Here is a 14,650-nt window from a genome sequence, read left to right as displayed (position 1 = left end):
AAATCGCATGTACTATATAACAGGTAACATGATCTTGGAGTAGCTTGAGAGTTTGGCTTGTTCGTCTTGGTATCAAAGACATGGCTTCTTCACAAAAGATTATATTCTTTTTAGAATATTATACTGACATTGTTAATGTCCAAAGATTTGTTCAATAATATATCCAAACTTTAGAAGAATTATTAATCACCAACTATGGGACCATGAGACCAAAGTTCAAATCCATTTCTTGGGCATGTCAAAAGCGCAGGAGACCTACATCAATTTATCGGCCTAAGGTAGGGCCAAAGCATTGATAGAGACGTGCAGCTTCAACAACCACCATTCTAGTGAAAAATATTAATGAAATATAAAGCATGCTTGATTAGTACGAGCTAGGCTCTGAAATAAAAATAGGAATAAGTGACTCCTATTTCCACCGTTTAGTTGGAGAGAATTCCATTCTTATTTCGATTTTAGGAAAATGAAAATGCCTCGATCCCTACTTTCTCTTTTTATTCAAATCTCATTTCGATTTCAATTATGAACCAAACACATCAGAAAATATGGCTATTTTGTTTTTATTTTGATTCCAATTTCGATGTCAATTTCAATTAATTACGAACCAAATGCACCCATAAAGTCTCGAAGCTATGTGATCATCATATAAAACATTTGTTTTTAAAACATTTTCTTAAATTAGCCAGATCCCTGCCAAAGAAAATCTTTCAAGGAAATAAAATTGATTGGAAAGTATCCAAGGAAGAAATGCAGCTCACCTTCCTGCTCAAACAAAGGGGAAGCTATAAATAACCTCAACTAGAACCGTTTCAATGATGACCGCTGCACAACTTTGACCACCTTGTGGTCGAAAAACATTATTAGACCAAATCGGTCAATTCTCCGAGCTTCCTTGGTTGCATCATCCTTCGAGTGTGACGAAGCAAGAGTCCGTCGCCTCCCGCGACTGAAACAAACCAACTCAATTGCATATCCAGCGAACTCTTGCAAGGCTGCAGACGAACCGAGTCGCTCGCAAACAACTCGGTCTGGGCTTAGCAATAGGCTCGCTTAAGCTCAATTCAGCTATTAAACACATGAAGCCGAGCTAGAACACCTTTGATTTGTGAGAATAAGAAAAGTCCTTCCTGGCTCAATAAGAAGCTCATATCAAAATTTGATTGGATTGAAATGAAAACAGCCGTGTCCAAACTGATGCTATCAAGCTCAGCTTGTTCTTCCATGCAATGAGCCTAGCTCGAACAATTTATTACTCACTATGGCTTGAGTTGCTTGCACCTGTGAGTCCTATCCTCTGGCCTTTCAAGGTAATAAGATTATAAAAACCCTTGAAAATTCTTAGGACATGCGAGGTTGGAGTTAGCCTGGCATGAAAAAAAAAATCCATGTCAAATTACCATATGGATACAAAAAAATAATAAATGAGAGATATAGTAAAATAAATGGTAGATCTCGTGCCTATTTTTTTAAGAGAGAAGAGAAGATGGTATTTGTTTTCCTCTGCTAAATCATGGAGCAGAGATAATGAAATTGTTACTTCTAGATGGGAATACCTTCACTTTTATTATATTAATATTATACTAACTATATTACATAATTACCGTTAATTATATTTATGTAATGCTATATTAATATTATATTAATAGTTGATTAATAATATTTCCAAATAATAACATGTTCAATATATTAATGCATCTATTAATAAATATTAATTATTGCTAATTAAGTATCAAATATCTATTAATTATCAATAAATCTAACATAGGATTATTAATAATTAATATATTTATTTATATATCAAAACATATTAAAATTTATTTATAATAAGAAATTTATTCTCTAATATATATGCAATTAATTTAAAAATATTTGTTAACTCATATACAAATATTTTAATATTTTAAATAGCCAATATTAGCTATATCCATATAAGTGGGCTGAATCGAAAGAAATTATTATTATCTAAATTATTTATTTAAAAATTTTGTTGAAAATTTGGCCATATTCCTGCGTATGGTTACTAAGCTAAATATGGTAATAGAGTAATAGTTTTCCGATCCACGATATTTGGAGAGCATTCATATTAGGAAAATTTCGAAGTCACGATATAAGGTGAAAGACGTTGATTCGGCATGGCACACTCCTCTGACCTAATCCTAATCCCAATGATCTCCCTCCGCCCTCCTCCCTCCTCCCTTTGCTTGCTTGCTCGGGAGCTCGCACCATCTCGATCGCACGGTAGGGGTTTTCTTGCTTACCAAATCTCTGCAGTTCTTCTGATCGGTTCTTACCGATTATTCCGCGATTCCGTTGTCTCTGATTGTTTCTGGGATCTCGATGTTGCTTTTATTTCCGTAGAATTTTGATGAATCGACGAAACCGTCGGTATTTTGATATCAATCGCGTTTTGCCGCTACCCGTAATTGTTCGGTAGTTCTTATTTTTAGGGAAAAGCAATCGATCTTTGCCAAGTGATAACTCTGCATGGGAATCGCGATTATGCTGGTTGTTGGATATTTTCCCAAATCCAGCTTCTTGTACTTGGGGAAGAATCGGGTTTGTGGTGTTTGCTAACGTGGTGGTGTTTTTCTTCCCCCGCCCTTTCCGCGTTTATTTCTTGCCGGGCTCATTGAGCAGCAGCTGAGATCTTTGGGTTTCAACAAAACGAAACCTCTTTGATTGGCTGCCTCTACCAATGGCCAAGCTGCTGCAGCACCAGCAATCCGATCTGGCGTACCAAAAGAAATGCTCGGGGTGTACGTGCGGCTTCCGTCAGTTCTTCGATTTCCACCAGCGTCTTCGTATCAGAAAGATGCTCACGGACCGTAACCATGGTGATGGCAAAAGTTATGCAGGTAAGAAGCAATACCTTTTATATTTTTAGCTTCGGTACCATGCCTTTCCGTTCCTTTTATTTGTACTGGTTTCGAGTTACGATCTCCCTTATCATCAGATTACATAAACCGTGTTTCTTTTTTTGTAGGTTATATCATCCTGTGTTGTGAAAAACATACTTATAGTTCGCCACACGTACTCATGTGCTTAAGTTAATTGATCTTGTTTCTTGTTGCAGGAATTAAAACTCCGAAATCATTTGTTCCTTCAACTGGCAAGAAACATGACGCTTTGAAAAGTGAAACAAATATCCTGGTAAGTTCAATCAATGTTCAGCTAGGAAACTTTTTGGAGTCTGCCTAGATTCACAATTTAATCTTATGTACTCTGACATGGTTTTCATACTTGGTGGCTAAATTTCTTTTCCTTTTGCTCATGTGACGTATCCTGTCAAGATAGTTTCTGCTTTTGTTAAGTCTTTTCCATGTCGAGGGGCATCAGCACGGTGCCATTTCAACTAACCGTGCAATAGAAATTCAGCAAGTATGGAAGGGCATTCATGTATTTATTTTAATTGGAGTGGTATTTTGAGCAGACTAAGAAACATCTCCCGAAAATGATTAACAATAATCTAATCTATATGCCATTCACTCCAATGTATACAAATTGGCGAACCTCTTATGTCTTAGGTGTTCCAACTTTGTGAAACAGAAAACGAAGGGATAACTGGGCAATTTATGGACTGGTGGATATAGTGAAGGATAGATTTCTGTGTTTCCGGAATGAAGATGATCTCTCTCAGAAAATTGTGGATATTTCTGCTGAATGAGTATTTCTTACTTCACAGAGTGTTGCTTGTTCTCTCCTAATGCAATAATACATTTGTTTCTTTTTTTTCAAAACATGAGCTTTGTCCCTGTACCATAATGGGAGATCATCTTTCTAATTGGGTCCAATTCATACATGCATAACCGCTAAAAATTATGCAAGGTCATAAAATGTGTACATGGTGGAAAAAACAACCAATAAAATGTGGTTGCAAATGCGAAATTTGAAAGAGCATCAAGATAGAATGTCTTAGATAAACTTGAAGTGAAACTTGAGGAACTCACAATTTTCACTTAAATCTGACCCATGTATCACCAGCCTTTCCTATGGAAGACAAGAAACCCCAGAGGGAGTCTAATGGATACTTCTTTGTGGAGTTCCGTATTAGCTAGGCTAGAGGTTTGTAAAGTTTTGGGGCTTTGCCTAGTGCTTTAGATATTTGATGGTGGAATGGATATCGAGGGAGATGGTGCCGTGGGTGAATATTTAATTAAAATAGGATGCATAGTAACAGACCCTCTTAAGCAAAAGGATATCCCATGATTTATGTGCTTATAGTAACTGTTCATCCATTAAATTTAAGCATCATGTACATTTGCACATGCCTGATGCTAGAAAACTATATGGGTTGATAAATACGAATATGACCCTTTGCCTAGTTCTTATGTTCTACTTGTTTCAAACAGTTAATGCATGCAGGTTTTTATATATACTCTGCCAATCTATGTTCTTGTTAACTCATGCACCGACTTAGTGCTTCATCTCTGGTTAAACCTTTTTGTTAATCATAAGGTTGATGTTTAACTAAGTTATTCTAGTATTATGGTCTGGTTATTCTGTATGTTGGTTTTAACTGATTGTCTTCGAACTGCATCAGATAGGAAACAAAGGCAACACTGCAAAAAGAAGGCCGGGCAAGGGCCACATGAGAGCTTTATTTTCCAAAAAATTGGCCAGGAGACAAAATCAGAAACGGGAACCACCACCTGTAACCCCACAGTTGCTGCGTACAGTTTCCATCCATCATTTAGAGTGCGACGATTACGTTCTTCCTGATGAAGTAACTTTTGACAATGAACCTTCAACAATTGAATTCAGTTCACATGAATCTGATTCTTCTGCAGCCAGCAAACATGTTCCACTGTCACCTGGTGGCCCCGATGGACCCACTTTTGGTAAAATGTCCGAGTGTAGGGCCATGAATACTGCAAATCATGTGGACTATAACCTTGTTTATGAGCTTGGAGATCATTCAGTAGAGAAGCAGGGAAGACTGATAGAAAAGATAAATGAAGCAAATGAATCCTTATCAAAGCAGAAGCATGTGGATGCCAATGGACTGGGAAGAGATGCAATTATCCAGTCAAGGGATTTCATCAATTTGCTGGAGTTATTCAGGACAGACAGGGAGTTATTTCCAAAATTACTTGAAGATCAAAACTTTGTCCGGGAAAATTTCTTATGGTGTCATCATAGTTCCAGTACAAAGAAATTATTAACCAAGTCTAGTTCATTCCCAGAAGCAGGCTTGTCAGGAGGGAAAGCCGGTCCATCCAGACTTAATCATAAGTGGAAGGAAAGTGAATTCTTTGTCAACCAAGAAAAGAAGTCCCAACTTGGGAATACACCTTCAATTTCAAGCACCATAAGTAAAGGTGCTACGGCATCAAAGGCTGGTATCAAAGTTGATATTCTAAAATCAGAATCTGCAACTATGGATGGTTCTGGGGTTGGTTCTAGTCCTGAGGTTTTAACCAGTTCTACTTATGAACTGAAAAGCCAGAGGGATCATGGGACTGTTTTAAATCATTTTAAGGACCTTAAACAGAGAACAGAAAATGTGGTAAACAAGAATAGGAAGGAGAATCATCGGATTTCCATGGATGGAATTCTCCACAGAGTCCCTTATGGACAGAAGGTAACTGAGGATGTGATGAAAGAAAAGTTGTATCGGTCTGCCTCAGCTGGATGTGACAGAGACAACCCAAGAGAAAAGATTGACGTTTCTGCTAACAGGTATCTGCATCAAAGTATTCGAAGGTCTCGTTCTCTTACTGAATCTCTGGACAGGTATTCTCATTTGCTTGAGTCCATTTCAACCAAAGAATCCAAAAGGTTGCCTGGGAGCTTGAAGTCAAGCAATGAAGACAGTGGTTTGCAGCATAGGAAGACCCTGAAAACCTCTGTTAGAATTTTTTCTAATCCTGAATTTTTTAAGTCACATTCGTTTAGTGAAGATGTGCACAGGGAAGTATTTCATGCAGAATCAGAGGTATCAGCTACTAGTTTTCTGGATAGTGATGTGGCAGTTAATATCCGTAGTTTTCTTGGGCCAGAGTCTGTGGGTACCCTTGAGCGCACAAAGCAGATCAAGGAATCAGATCCTACAGAACATAATGTAGATATAAATGTTAGTGGGATAACAGATGGAGGTCTAGAACATCCTTTATTAATGAACAAGCATGACCAAAGTGAAATAGGTAAGGTTTCATATCCAACTGAGGAGGACGTTAGCCATATTCCTCTGCATGAGCGAGATATTGGAATTTCTAGGCAGCCAAAGTTAATTAGTGAGCATGATCACAATGAAATACAAGAGATATCATCTTTAACCTCCACTCCGCTGCATGAGCAGGAGAGTGGAATGGAAATGGACCCAACCGATAAACAAATTCCAATCTCTGCTCTTGACTCATTTTTGGAAGAGGATCCTGTAACTCCATCAAAGTGCTTAATTTCAGAAGGTGAGGTCTCTAAAATTATCAACAGCATTTTAGCACTATTATTATATATTGCAAAGTAGTTTTTGGATTTGCATTCTAGTAGATAATAACAAATAAGTACTAATCATTTAATGCACATATATGTCAAACTTCTAGTCACCGTCTAGGTCATCAGAACTGCAAGACCTGAATTATCCTGATCAGTTTGTTTATATAGTTCTCTTCATTCTGGTCTTTAAATTCACGTTTCAGAATTATTAGATGAATGAGCATAGCATACTGCCAACACCTGCTACCTATGAACAAACAGAGAGACGAAAAAAAGGCCAGCCAAAGTTGACTGTATTTTGTTGTTGACCTTAGCTACAGCCAAACTTCACTGTATTTTGGTGCTAGGACCTATTACTGCTCTTAATTAAAGTGTCTTTTGTTTCAACTGCAGATCCTGAGCTGGAGGCTAGAAGCCTCCACTTCAAGGAACAGGATGATTCGCCCACTCCAGAGAATCCATTGGACGCTGATGTCTGTAGCCGGTCGGAAATTATTGAACCTAGTTCTGGTAAGATACAGATAAAGGACCATACCAATGTTGATGCTTTTCACATTCAAGCGGATAAAAAGGATGAGGCCGAGTTCAATTATGTGAGGGATGTATTGAAGAGATCTGGTTTCACTGGTGAGGAGTTTCTTGGAACATGGTACTCTCCCTACCCACAAGTGGACCCCTTGCCTCTTGGAGAAGTGGATGGCCTACCTAATGAACTTGACATTGCAACATATAACCGTGATATGTCTCCAGATCACGAGCTTCTGTTTGATCTAATCAATGAAGTTTTATTGGAGATATATGAAGCATCATCTGCTAGCATCCGCTGGTTCTCGTGCTTTGGTTCTCAAGTTAGACCGATGCGTGTGGTATACGATGTCGTTAGGGAGGTGTGGGCAAATATTGCCTGGCATCTTAGCTCAAAAAGACAGCCAAATTACACCATTGAAAGTATAATGGCTCGAGATTTTGCAAAGAATGATGGATGGTTGAACCTCCTGTGGGATGCAGAGTGTGTAGGCATTGGGTTGGAGACTCTGATATTGGATAACTTGCTAGATGAGCTAATACTTGAGATTGATGGTCCCTAATATCCTCAGTTTGTATCTTCCTGGTTCAATTGTGTGATGTATATATCAGCATAGAAATATTCTTTTCTCCATTATTCCGGCGTGACATACATGTAATTTATGCCAATATTCATATACATCTGTACAGATGGTGAAGTGACATACCTGTACTATAATTTTGGAAATGCATAAATGGATTCAAATGCTCTACTGCATGCTTTTGTTTTAGATTGATGTGATCTATGAGCAAATCTTCTCGAATACAATAAGCAATAGTAAGTTGTTTTCCCCTCCTTTTCAATCCAGCAACTGAATCTCACCAAACAGGTGAGATTCAGATCTGACGAAGCTGAACTTTACCAAGCGCCCAATGGCGAATTTTACCGGATTATGTTTGGCTGCCATATTTCAAAAACATCAATTTAAATTTTACCAGATTAGGTCTGGATGGATGGAACCTAATAAAATGAATGGAACGGACAAAATTGGATCACAAGGTTAGGCATGCCTAAGACTTTCCTGAAGAGTTGTTTTTCTTGTCTTCTTATTTATCATACCAGGCCAAGAAGGACACACTCATACACCCTCCCTCCTTCACGCCCATCGACCGTTGGATTATCCACGGCACAGCTCTCAAAGCGCCCCAAAAAAATTCCACATCCATCCGCCAGCACGCATCTGAAAACGAAAGGGGGATGTTCCGACGGTCAACGGGCGCGAAGGATTCAAGCGGTTTCCCGTCTTCCCTGCTATCCTCCCCTTCCTCGGTTTTCCGGACTCCCTCAGTCTCCCACTCGCCGGCTCGCCGGCGGCAGAGGAATCTCCCGTCGCCGCGGGCCCTACCTTCTTTCCGATCTCGAGTCCGCGGGTCCGGCACTCCATCGCCGCCCTCGACCGCGCCCTACGACTACTTTCTTGGCCCGTTACACCACAAGCAACAACCCATACCGAGTATATATGTGGATTTGTAGAATAACCAGGAAGAGCTGGAAAGTCTGGGGATAAGAATTACCAAAAATCACCACACGAACAGAAGCCATCTCTAAAATGGTGGAACCGCTTGTTGTCTCTCACCACGATCTCCCTCCCTGCTACTCTCGCTACCAGCTTGGCCGCTTCGTGGCAATCCCTGCACATTCTTATGTTCTTGCACACTCTCACTTTTGTGCCCCCACTCGTCTTCAGCAGCCCAAAAGCCATGGCTTGCTTCTCGCTATGGCCCCTCAAAATTTCCAACTTCTCCTCCTCTTCCAGCTCGTGCAGCACCGAAGCTGTATCAGGAACGTATCCGATCCCACGTATCTTCTCCTCTAAAGACCTCCACATCATTCGAATCTCTTCAGATTCAGGAAGCCTGTTATCCCCTGCTACAAAGTTATAGACCCGGCCACCCACATCTATCCAGCTACAACCAGGATCCTTGCGCAGGCCAATCTCCTTCATTCTCTTCCTTACCCTCCTCGCATCATCCCATCTCCCCGCGCTCGCATATAGATTCGAAGCGAGGACATGGTGCTCGGCTCTGTCGGGCTCCAATTCTAAAAGCTTCTCGGCAACTTTCCCACCCAAGCTTACATCTCCATGGATTCTGCAGGCACCAAGCAATGCGCCCCATATTCTGCAGTCGGGCTCGACCGGCATCTCTTCGACGAGCCTCGCCGCTTCAGCCAATCGCCCAGCCCGGCCAAGCATGTCCGCGACGCAAGCATAGTGCTCCAGTTTTGGCTCCACACCATCCTTATTCTTCATCTCCTCAAAATACCGCAGACCCTCTTCCACCATTCCCGCATGGCTGCACGCCAATAAGATGCCGACGTAAGTGAAAGCGTCCGGCTTCAGTCCCTCTCTCCGCATTTCATCGAACAGATTAATGGCCTCAGCACCAAACCCATTGATGCCATAGCCGGTGATCGTCACCGTCCACGAGACGGCATCCCTGTTCTTCAAATTGCTAAAGAAACTGCAGGCCTGCTCTATAGAACCGCATTTAGCATACATGTCTATGATCGAGCAGCCCACAAATGCGTCCTCGGAGACGTTGGCTTTCAGAGCAAAACCATGTGCCTCTCTTCCTAACCGCAAGGCCGATAGCTCGGCACAAGCCATGAAGGCTCCTGTCATTGCAATCATAGAAGGCTCGTATCCATCTCGTAGCAGCCGACGGAAAAGCTTGAGCGAATCCTCCGGCAGCCCATTCTGCGAGTAACCAGCAATCATTGCATTCCAAGACACTGGATCTTTTTCCTCCACCGCATCAAACAACACTCTCGATGCCGATGTCTCGCCACATTGGATGTAAAGCGAGAGAAGTGAGATCTTAATGAATGAATCCCTTTCCAATCCATTTCTCAGGACAAAACCGTGAATCGACTTGCCGTTGAGGAGATCTTTCGAACGGGCACAAGCTAAAAGCAAGCTGCCAATGCTAAACCAATCAGGTTCTTCGCCCAGAGACGCCATCTGAAGGAATAAATCTATTGCCTTTCTTGGGTCTCCATTCTGCGCATAGCCGCCGATCAAAGCATTCCACGAGCCGACCGTCTTCATCTCCATGCCATTAAAAACATGCCCTGCAGACTCCAGCGACCCACACTTCGCATAAGCCGCGATAAGAGCATTCGACACTAAATCGTCGGTCTGCAACTCATTCCTGATCGCATAGCCATGAAGCTCTTTCACATTCGGTAGCTCGGACGGCCCCAAACAAGCTGGCAAGGCATTCAAGACAGTAACCTCATTGGCCATTACGCCATCCTCCACTGACATTTCTCGCAGAAGATGGAAGGTTCCATCAGCATCGCCATTCCTTGCACACCCGCCGATCATCGCATTCCAAGACACGACATTTCTTCCGAGCGTCCTACCGAAGAGGCGCCGTGCCTCAAACAAGCAACAGCATTTTGCGTACATATCGATCAAGGCATTGCTTACCCTCAGCTCATGAACCAATCCTAATTTCGCCGACAACCCATGCACCGCTCTCCCCATCTCAAGCCATCCTTCCCCTGCGCACATGGGCAGCACCGTCACCACTGTCGCTTCATCCGGTCTCATGCTTCCTTCACCAACCGAGATCATCTTTCTAAAGAAATCAAATCCCTCCTGCAGCGATCCATTCTCAGAAAGCCCGCATATCATCGTGTTCCAGGAAACCAAATTTCTGGCAGACATCGTTTCGAACACCTGAGCTGCATCATCAATAAAACCACACTTCCCATACACGGATATCAACGAGTTGCTTATGAAAGTGTCGGAACCCAATCCCAACTTCAGGGCAATTCCGTGAACGGTCCTTCCCATCTCCACATCCAGAAGCCCCCCGCAGGATTTGAGAACACAGGGGAGGGTGAAATTATCCGGCTTGAGGTCGGTGGTCGACATGAGTCGGTAGAAAAGGTCGATAGCTGCATCCCAGAGCTCGTTTCGAGCGTAGCCGCTGATCATGGCGTTCCACTGGAAGAGGTTTCTCCGTTCCAAGCCTTCGAAGACGTGGCGGGAATCGGAAGGGGAGCCACACATGGAGTACATTGTGAGGAGGCGGGTGGTAAGGACGGCGTTCGACATGAGTTCTTTAGACGAGGAGATGAGCTCGTGGACCCGTCGGCCGACGTCGAGCTCGCGATTGGAGCTGCAGGCCTGGAGGAGGGTGCCGATGGCCTCGGCATGGGGTGCCAAGTCGAAATTTTCGGGTGAGTTTTGGGTGAGGAGAAGGAGAGCATCGTGGAGGCTTCCTTCGCTGCAGAGGTTGTGGATTTGTTTGGAGAGTGGCGAATGGGGAGTGGGGGCTTGGCGGGAAGCAGCGGTGGAGGGAAGAGAGAAGGATGATGCCCTGGGGGAGGTGGACGGAGGCTTGGGCTGCCGCTGTTTGTTTTGGGTCGGGCTTGGTTTTAGATGGGCAGGGAGAGAGGTGAAGCACCCTCCGGTGTTGGCCACCAAAGCCATCCACCCCCTCTGAGAGATGGAGTTATCTTCTCGCTCGTTCGACTGGTTATTGGGATGTTAAGCTTCAATGGGGACACATTTTCCTGATAAATGGGCCCAAATCCAGCCTTGAGGCAGGCCAGGTGAAGCCTTTTTTGCATCCTTCCAGCCCAGTTGGAAGGGCACAATGGCCAGTTTCTTTTTTTTTTTTTTTTTTTTTGATCTTTTGGTTTTATTTTTTTTTTCCTTTTTTTGGTTTATTCATTTTCATTTATGATTTATCTTTTGTGGTCTCTGGTGCTCTTAAGCAGCTGACAAGCCAAATAGATAATCCCACCATGCCATCATGCAACAAAGTTGAGGTGCTAGCTAGAAAACATCATATATATGATAGAAATTTGTCTGACATTAGAGCTTGCCTATCCTCCTCTTATTTAGATAATAGTAGCATAATCCTCGGATGCTTGGAAGGAGACCTTCTAAGATTTATAGATGGAGGACACTGTCTCTACCAAGCAATGTTAAATGTCTCACTTGCAACAAGTGCAGGAATCGCAGCTGCAGTTTGGCGCACACCCGCACTTGCAGTCGCAGCCTCCGTTCTCAGACCCAGCTGCCATCTCAAACCCTTCGAAGTGCCTGCAAAGTCCAAGTCATTTTGACAGTACGGTGGTCAGTAGAATGGAGATGGGATTATATATGGACCCATAGATTTGCTTCCAGTGCTACTTCATGAACCTGTATCCAGGTTATTTCCACATGAAGACATGGAAATGCCTGCCAAGGTGTACTTTTTGATGACAGCTTTAATTCATACTGTTATATAAGAAATCACTTCTAATGGCAAAACTCAGCTCTAGGGGAATGCAGATGAAAGTAAGATGGCAAGAGCGACTGACCCCTTCTGAGGTGCAACACCAACGATCATGGTTTTGGTGGTGGCGATCCCCTCCCCGCCCAGATCAGGGTACATGCTGCACCTATATCCAGAGAAGACAAGCAAGAGAATGGTCATGATAATTCGCAAAGGGACAATGTCACAATGCGTACTAGGCAAATTATGACTGTTGCTGTACGTTCGAACTATAAGCTTTGTAGCTATTCTAATTTTCTAAGCATAAATTAAGCGACAGAGGAACGAAAAATAAAAGCAGTAAGTTCTTTCTACCCTCCGCAGCGGCTGCCACAGTTGCAGGCAGAGCCACAGCCACAGTTGCCTCCGCAGCAAGACATTTTCTCTCAGGAGACCTTAGAATTATATCACAAACAGGCTTAGTTTCTCTATCTCAGGCTTGAGGAATGATCGAAGCCAATGCCTCCTATTAATAGGCAGGAGAGGACAGACACAGAGAGGGAGGGAGTTGGGTGTCACTGCCTAGGTATCAGGTTCCTGTGCCTATAAAGAAGCTGTAGAGCCAAAAGAAGAGCCCAAGGGAATCCCCATTCATCCCCCCTTTGACGATGCGAGCACCACCCCACAGATTTCACGACAGTTGACATGCGACACTCCTCGTGATGCCAATGGGCGCCATACGTACGTGTCGCCGGATGTTTGCACCATAGGATAATAATGCACCAACTGTGTAACTTTTTGACCTTAAACCATGATATCTTTACAAATCCACCTAATTCGAGTTCATTACTTTTGTCGATCATGGATGTCAACCTTACTGCTTTAGCATTCAGCTGATCATATTCAAGCCAAGGCCATGACCATGCTCACGGCCAATCCACAAAAGCATGAAGCCTAACTGGTTCATGACCTCCTTTTGATCTATATACATATACCAACTTCATTTCTTTACTATATATTTCTGATGTCCGCATTAATGGTGGCAAGTCCACCAAATCAGGTCTCCGTTTGCCTCTGGCAATGATCGTTTCATTGTACAAGTTAGGCCAAGTGATTGACAGGTCGGGCAGCTCAGTGTGGTGATTGGGTTCAACCTTGCTCGTACGTACGGGTCGGGTGACATCATAGCAGTAACTCGCCAGCAGTGAGTGGGTTGGGTCGAGCTTTGATTGAGACTACAACCCCTATTCTTCCAGCGTAAGCATTGAAACATTGCAAGTTCGCTGCAAGAGCAGTAGAACTTTGTTTAGAAAACTGTGCCAAGAAAGTAGGTAGAACGCGACAAAAACAAAGGTTTGAGAGAGGCAAATCTTCTCCGACTTTATGCTGCTTTTCTAAAGATTGGAACAGCGACGCAAGGGATGGACGGGAGGAGCCGAGGGGCCACCACCAGGAAAAGAAGACGACCGAGTGCGATCGAAAGAAAGGCCTTGAAGGAGAGAGGAAAAGGCGCTGCGCGCCGAGGGGGACGGAACCTCCCATAGTCCCATGGCATGAGTGGAGCAACAGGGTGCAATGGAATCTGACGCAAAGCGTAGAACAAAGCCTGCTGCATGCATTATTTCTATGGAGTCAGAGAGGACCGCACAGTGGATGGCTCGGTACGAATGTGGAAGGAATCTCATCATCAAATGCTAGGACAAATGTTACTTTATACTATAGGCATCATAGAGGGTGGTAGGTGGTTAAGTGTACCACTTGGCACGCACTATCCAAAACAACTTAGCTACCGCTCAATGAATACCAAATTAAAATCCCATAGCATCCTAATCGGATTTGAGAACAAGGTATCCTATCCCCGTATTGGATTAGACCTTATGTCAAAGATGAGCAAGAAAGTGGGTAGGCCCGATTTTTAAAGTAAAAAATAAAGTAGAAACAAAAGTAAGCGAACACTCCCCCCCTTGTCGAGCCGTGAATTAGACCGCCTCGCACGTAGCGGATCACTCTAAAAAAAATTATGGATCGAAGAAGAAAGAGAGCTACTTAGAGTACTTTGCGATGTATTATTTTTTTAACTCTTTTAAATGCATTTATATTAGAAATGTATGAATCATTCGTCGCAGAAAAAAAAAATCTTTCTAAAACATGATAATAATGAAAACTTTTTTCCTACACAGCCACGCATGTCTATAGAAAGAAGAATAGTGCGACGGATTGGGCTGCATCTTTTGCTGCCCACCACTCGAAAGGTTCGTATGAAAAGATCAAGAATTTTGCTGGAGTCTTTTGGTAAGTTATTATTTTTTGATTTTATTGATCTATTCATATTCATTACGTGTGAGCCGTCGTGCCAAAAAAGAAATTTTTTTTTTTTTTTTGGGATGACTTCAAGATTTTGCCATTTGAATCCACGTTACAGCAACTCGTTATT

The 14,650-nt window shown here is 42.8% G+C and overlaps 3 protein-coding genes across 3 annotated transcripts; 1 reads left to right on the top strand and 2 right to left on the bottom strand.

Moving 5' to 3' along the window:
• Positions 1 to 2,075: 2,075 nt before the first annotated feature.
• On the top strand, positions 2,076 to 7,712 carry LOC113460924. The gene is made up of 5 exons (XM_026803129.2): positions 2,076 to 2,238; positions 2,448 to 2,855; positions 3,074 to 3,150; positions 4,541 to 6,407; positions 6,829 to 7,712. The coding sequence occupies exons 2-5, from the start codon at positions 2,696 to 2,698 to the stop codon at positions 7,521 to 7,523; spliced, it is 2,799 nt and encodes a 932-aa protein (XP_026658930.2). The 5' UTR covers positions 2,076 to 2,238; positions 2,448 to 2,695; the 3' UTR covers positions 7,524 to 7,712.
• Positions 7,713 to 8,017: 305 nt separating this feature from the next.
• On the bottom strand, positions 8,018 to 11,654 carry LOC103703487 (pentatricopeptide repeat-containing protein At1g18485). Its single transcript, XM_008786349.4, has one exon. The coding sequence runs from the start codon at positions 11,442 to 11,444 to the stop codon at positions 8,511 to 8,513; it is 2,934 nt and encodes a 977-aa protein (XP_008784571.2). The 5' UTR covers positions 11,445 to 11,654; the 3' UTR covers positions 8,018 to 8,510.
• Positions 11,655 to 11,780: 126 nt separating this feature from the next.
• On the bottom strand, positions 11,781 to 12,800 carry LOC120110152 (metallothionein-like protein type 2). The gene is made up of 3 exons (XM_039124178.1): positions 12,592 to 12,800; positions 12,323 to 12,403; positions 11,781 to 12,062 (listed from the first exon to the last, which is right to left on the bottom strand). Exons 1-3 carry the CDS (start codon positions 12,654 to 12,656, stop codon positions 11,954 to 11,956), a joined length of 255 nt encoding a protein of 84 aa, XP_038980106.1. The 5' UTR covers positions 12,657 to 12,800; the 3' UTR covers positions 11,781 to 11,953.
• Between the last annotated feature and the right edge of the window lie 1,850 nt (positions 12,801 to 14,650).

Source organism: Phoenix dactylifera, chromosome 3 (assembly GCF_009389715.1).
Source record: "Phoenix dactylifera cultivar Barhee BC4 chromosome 3, palm_55x_up_171113_PBpolish2nd_filt_p, whole genome shotgun sequence".
NCBI lineage: Eukaryota > Viridiplantae > Streptophyta > Magnoliopsida > Arecales > Arecaceae > Phoenix > Phoenix dactylifera.
Note: the sequence above shows the minus strand (reverse complement) of the source record. Positions and strands in the feature narration are given on the sequence as shown.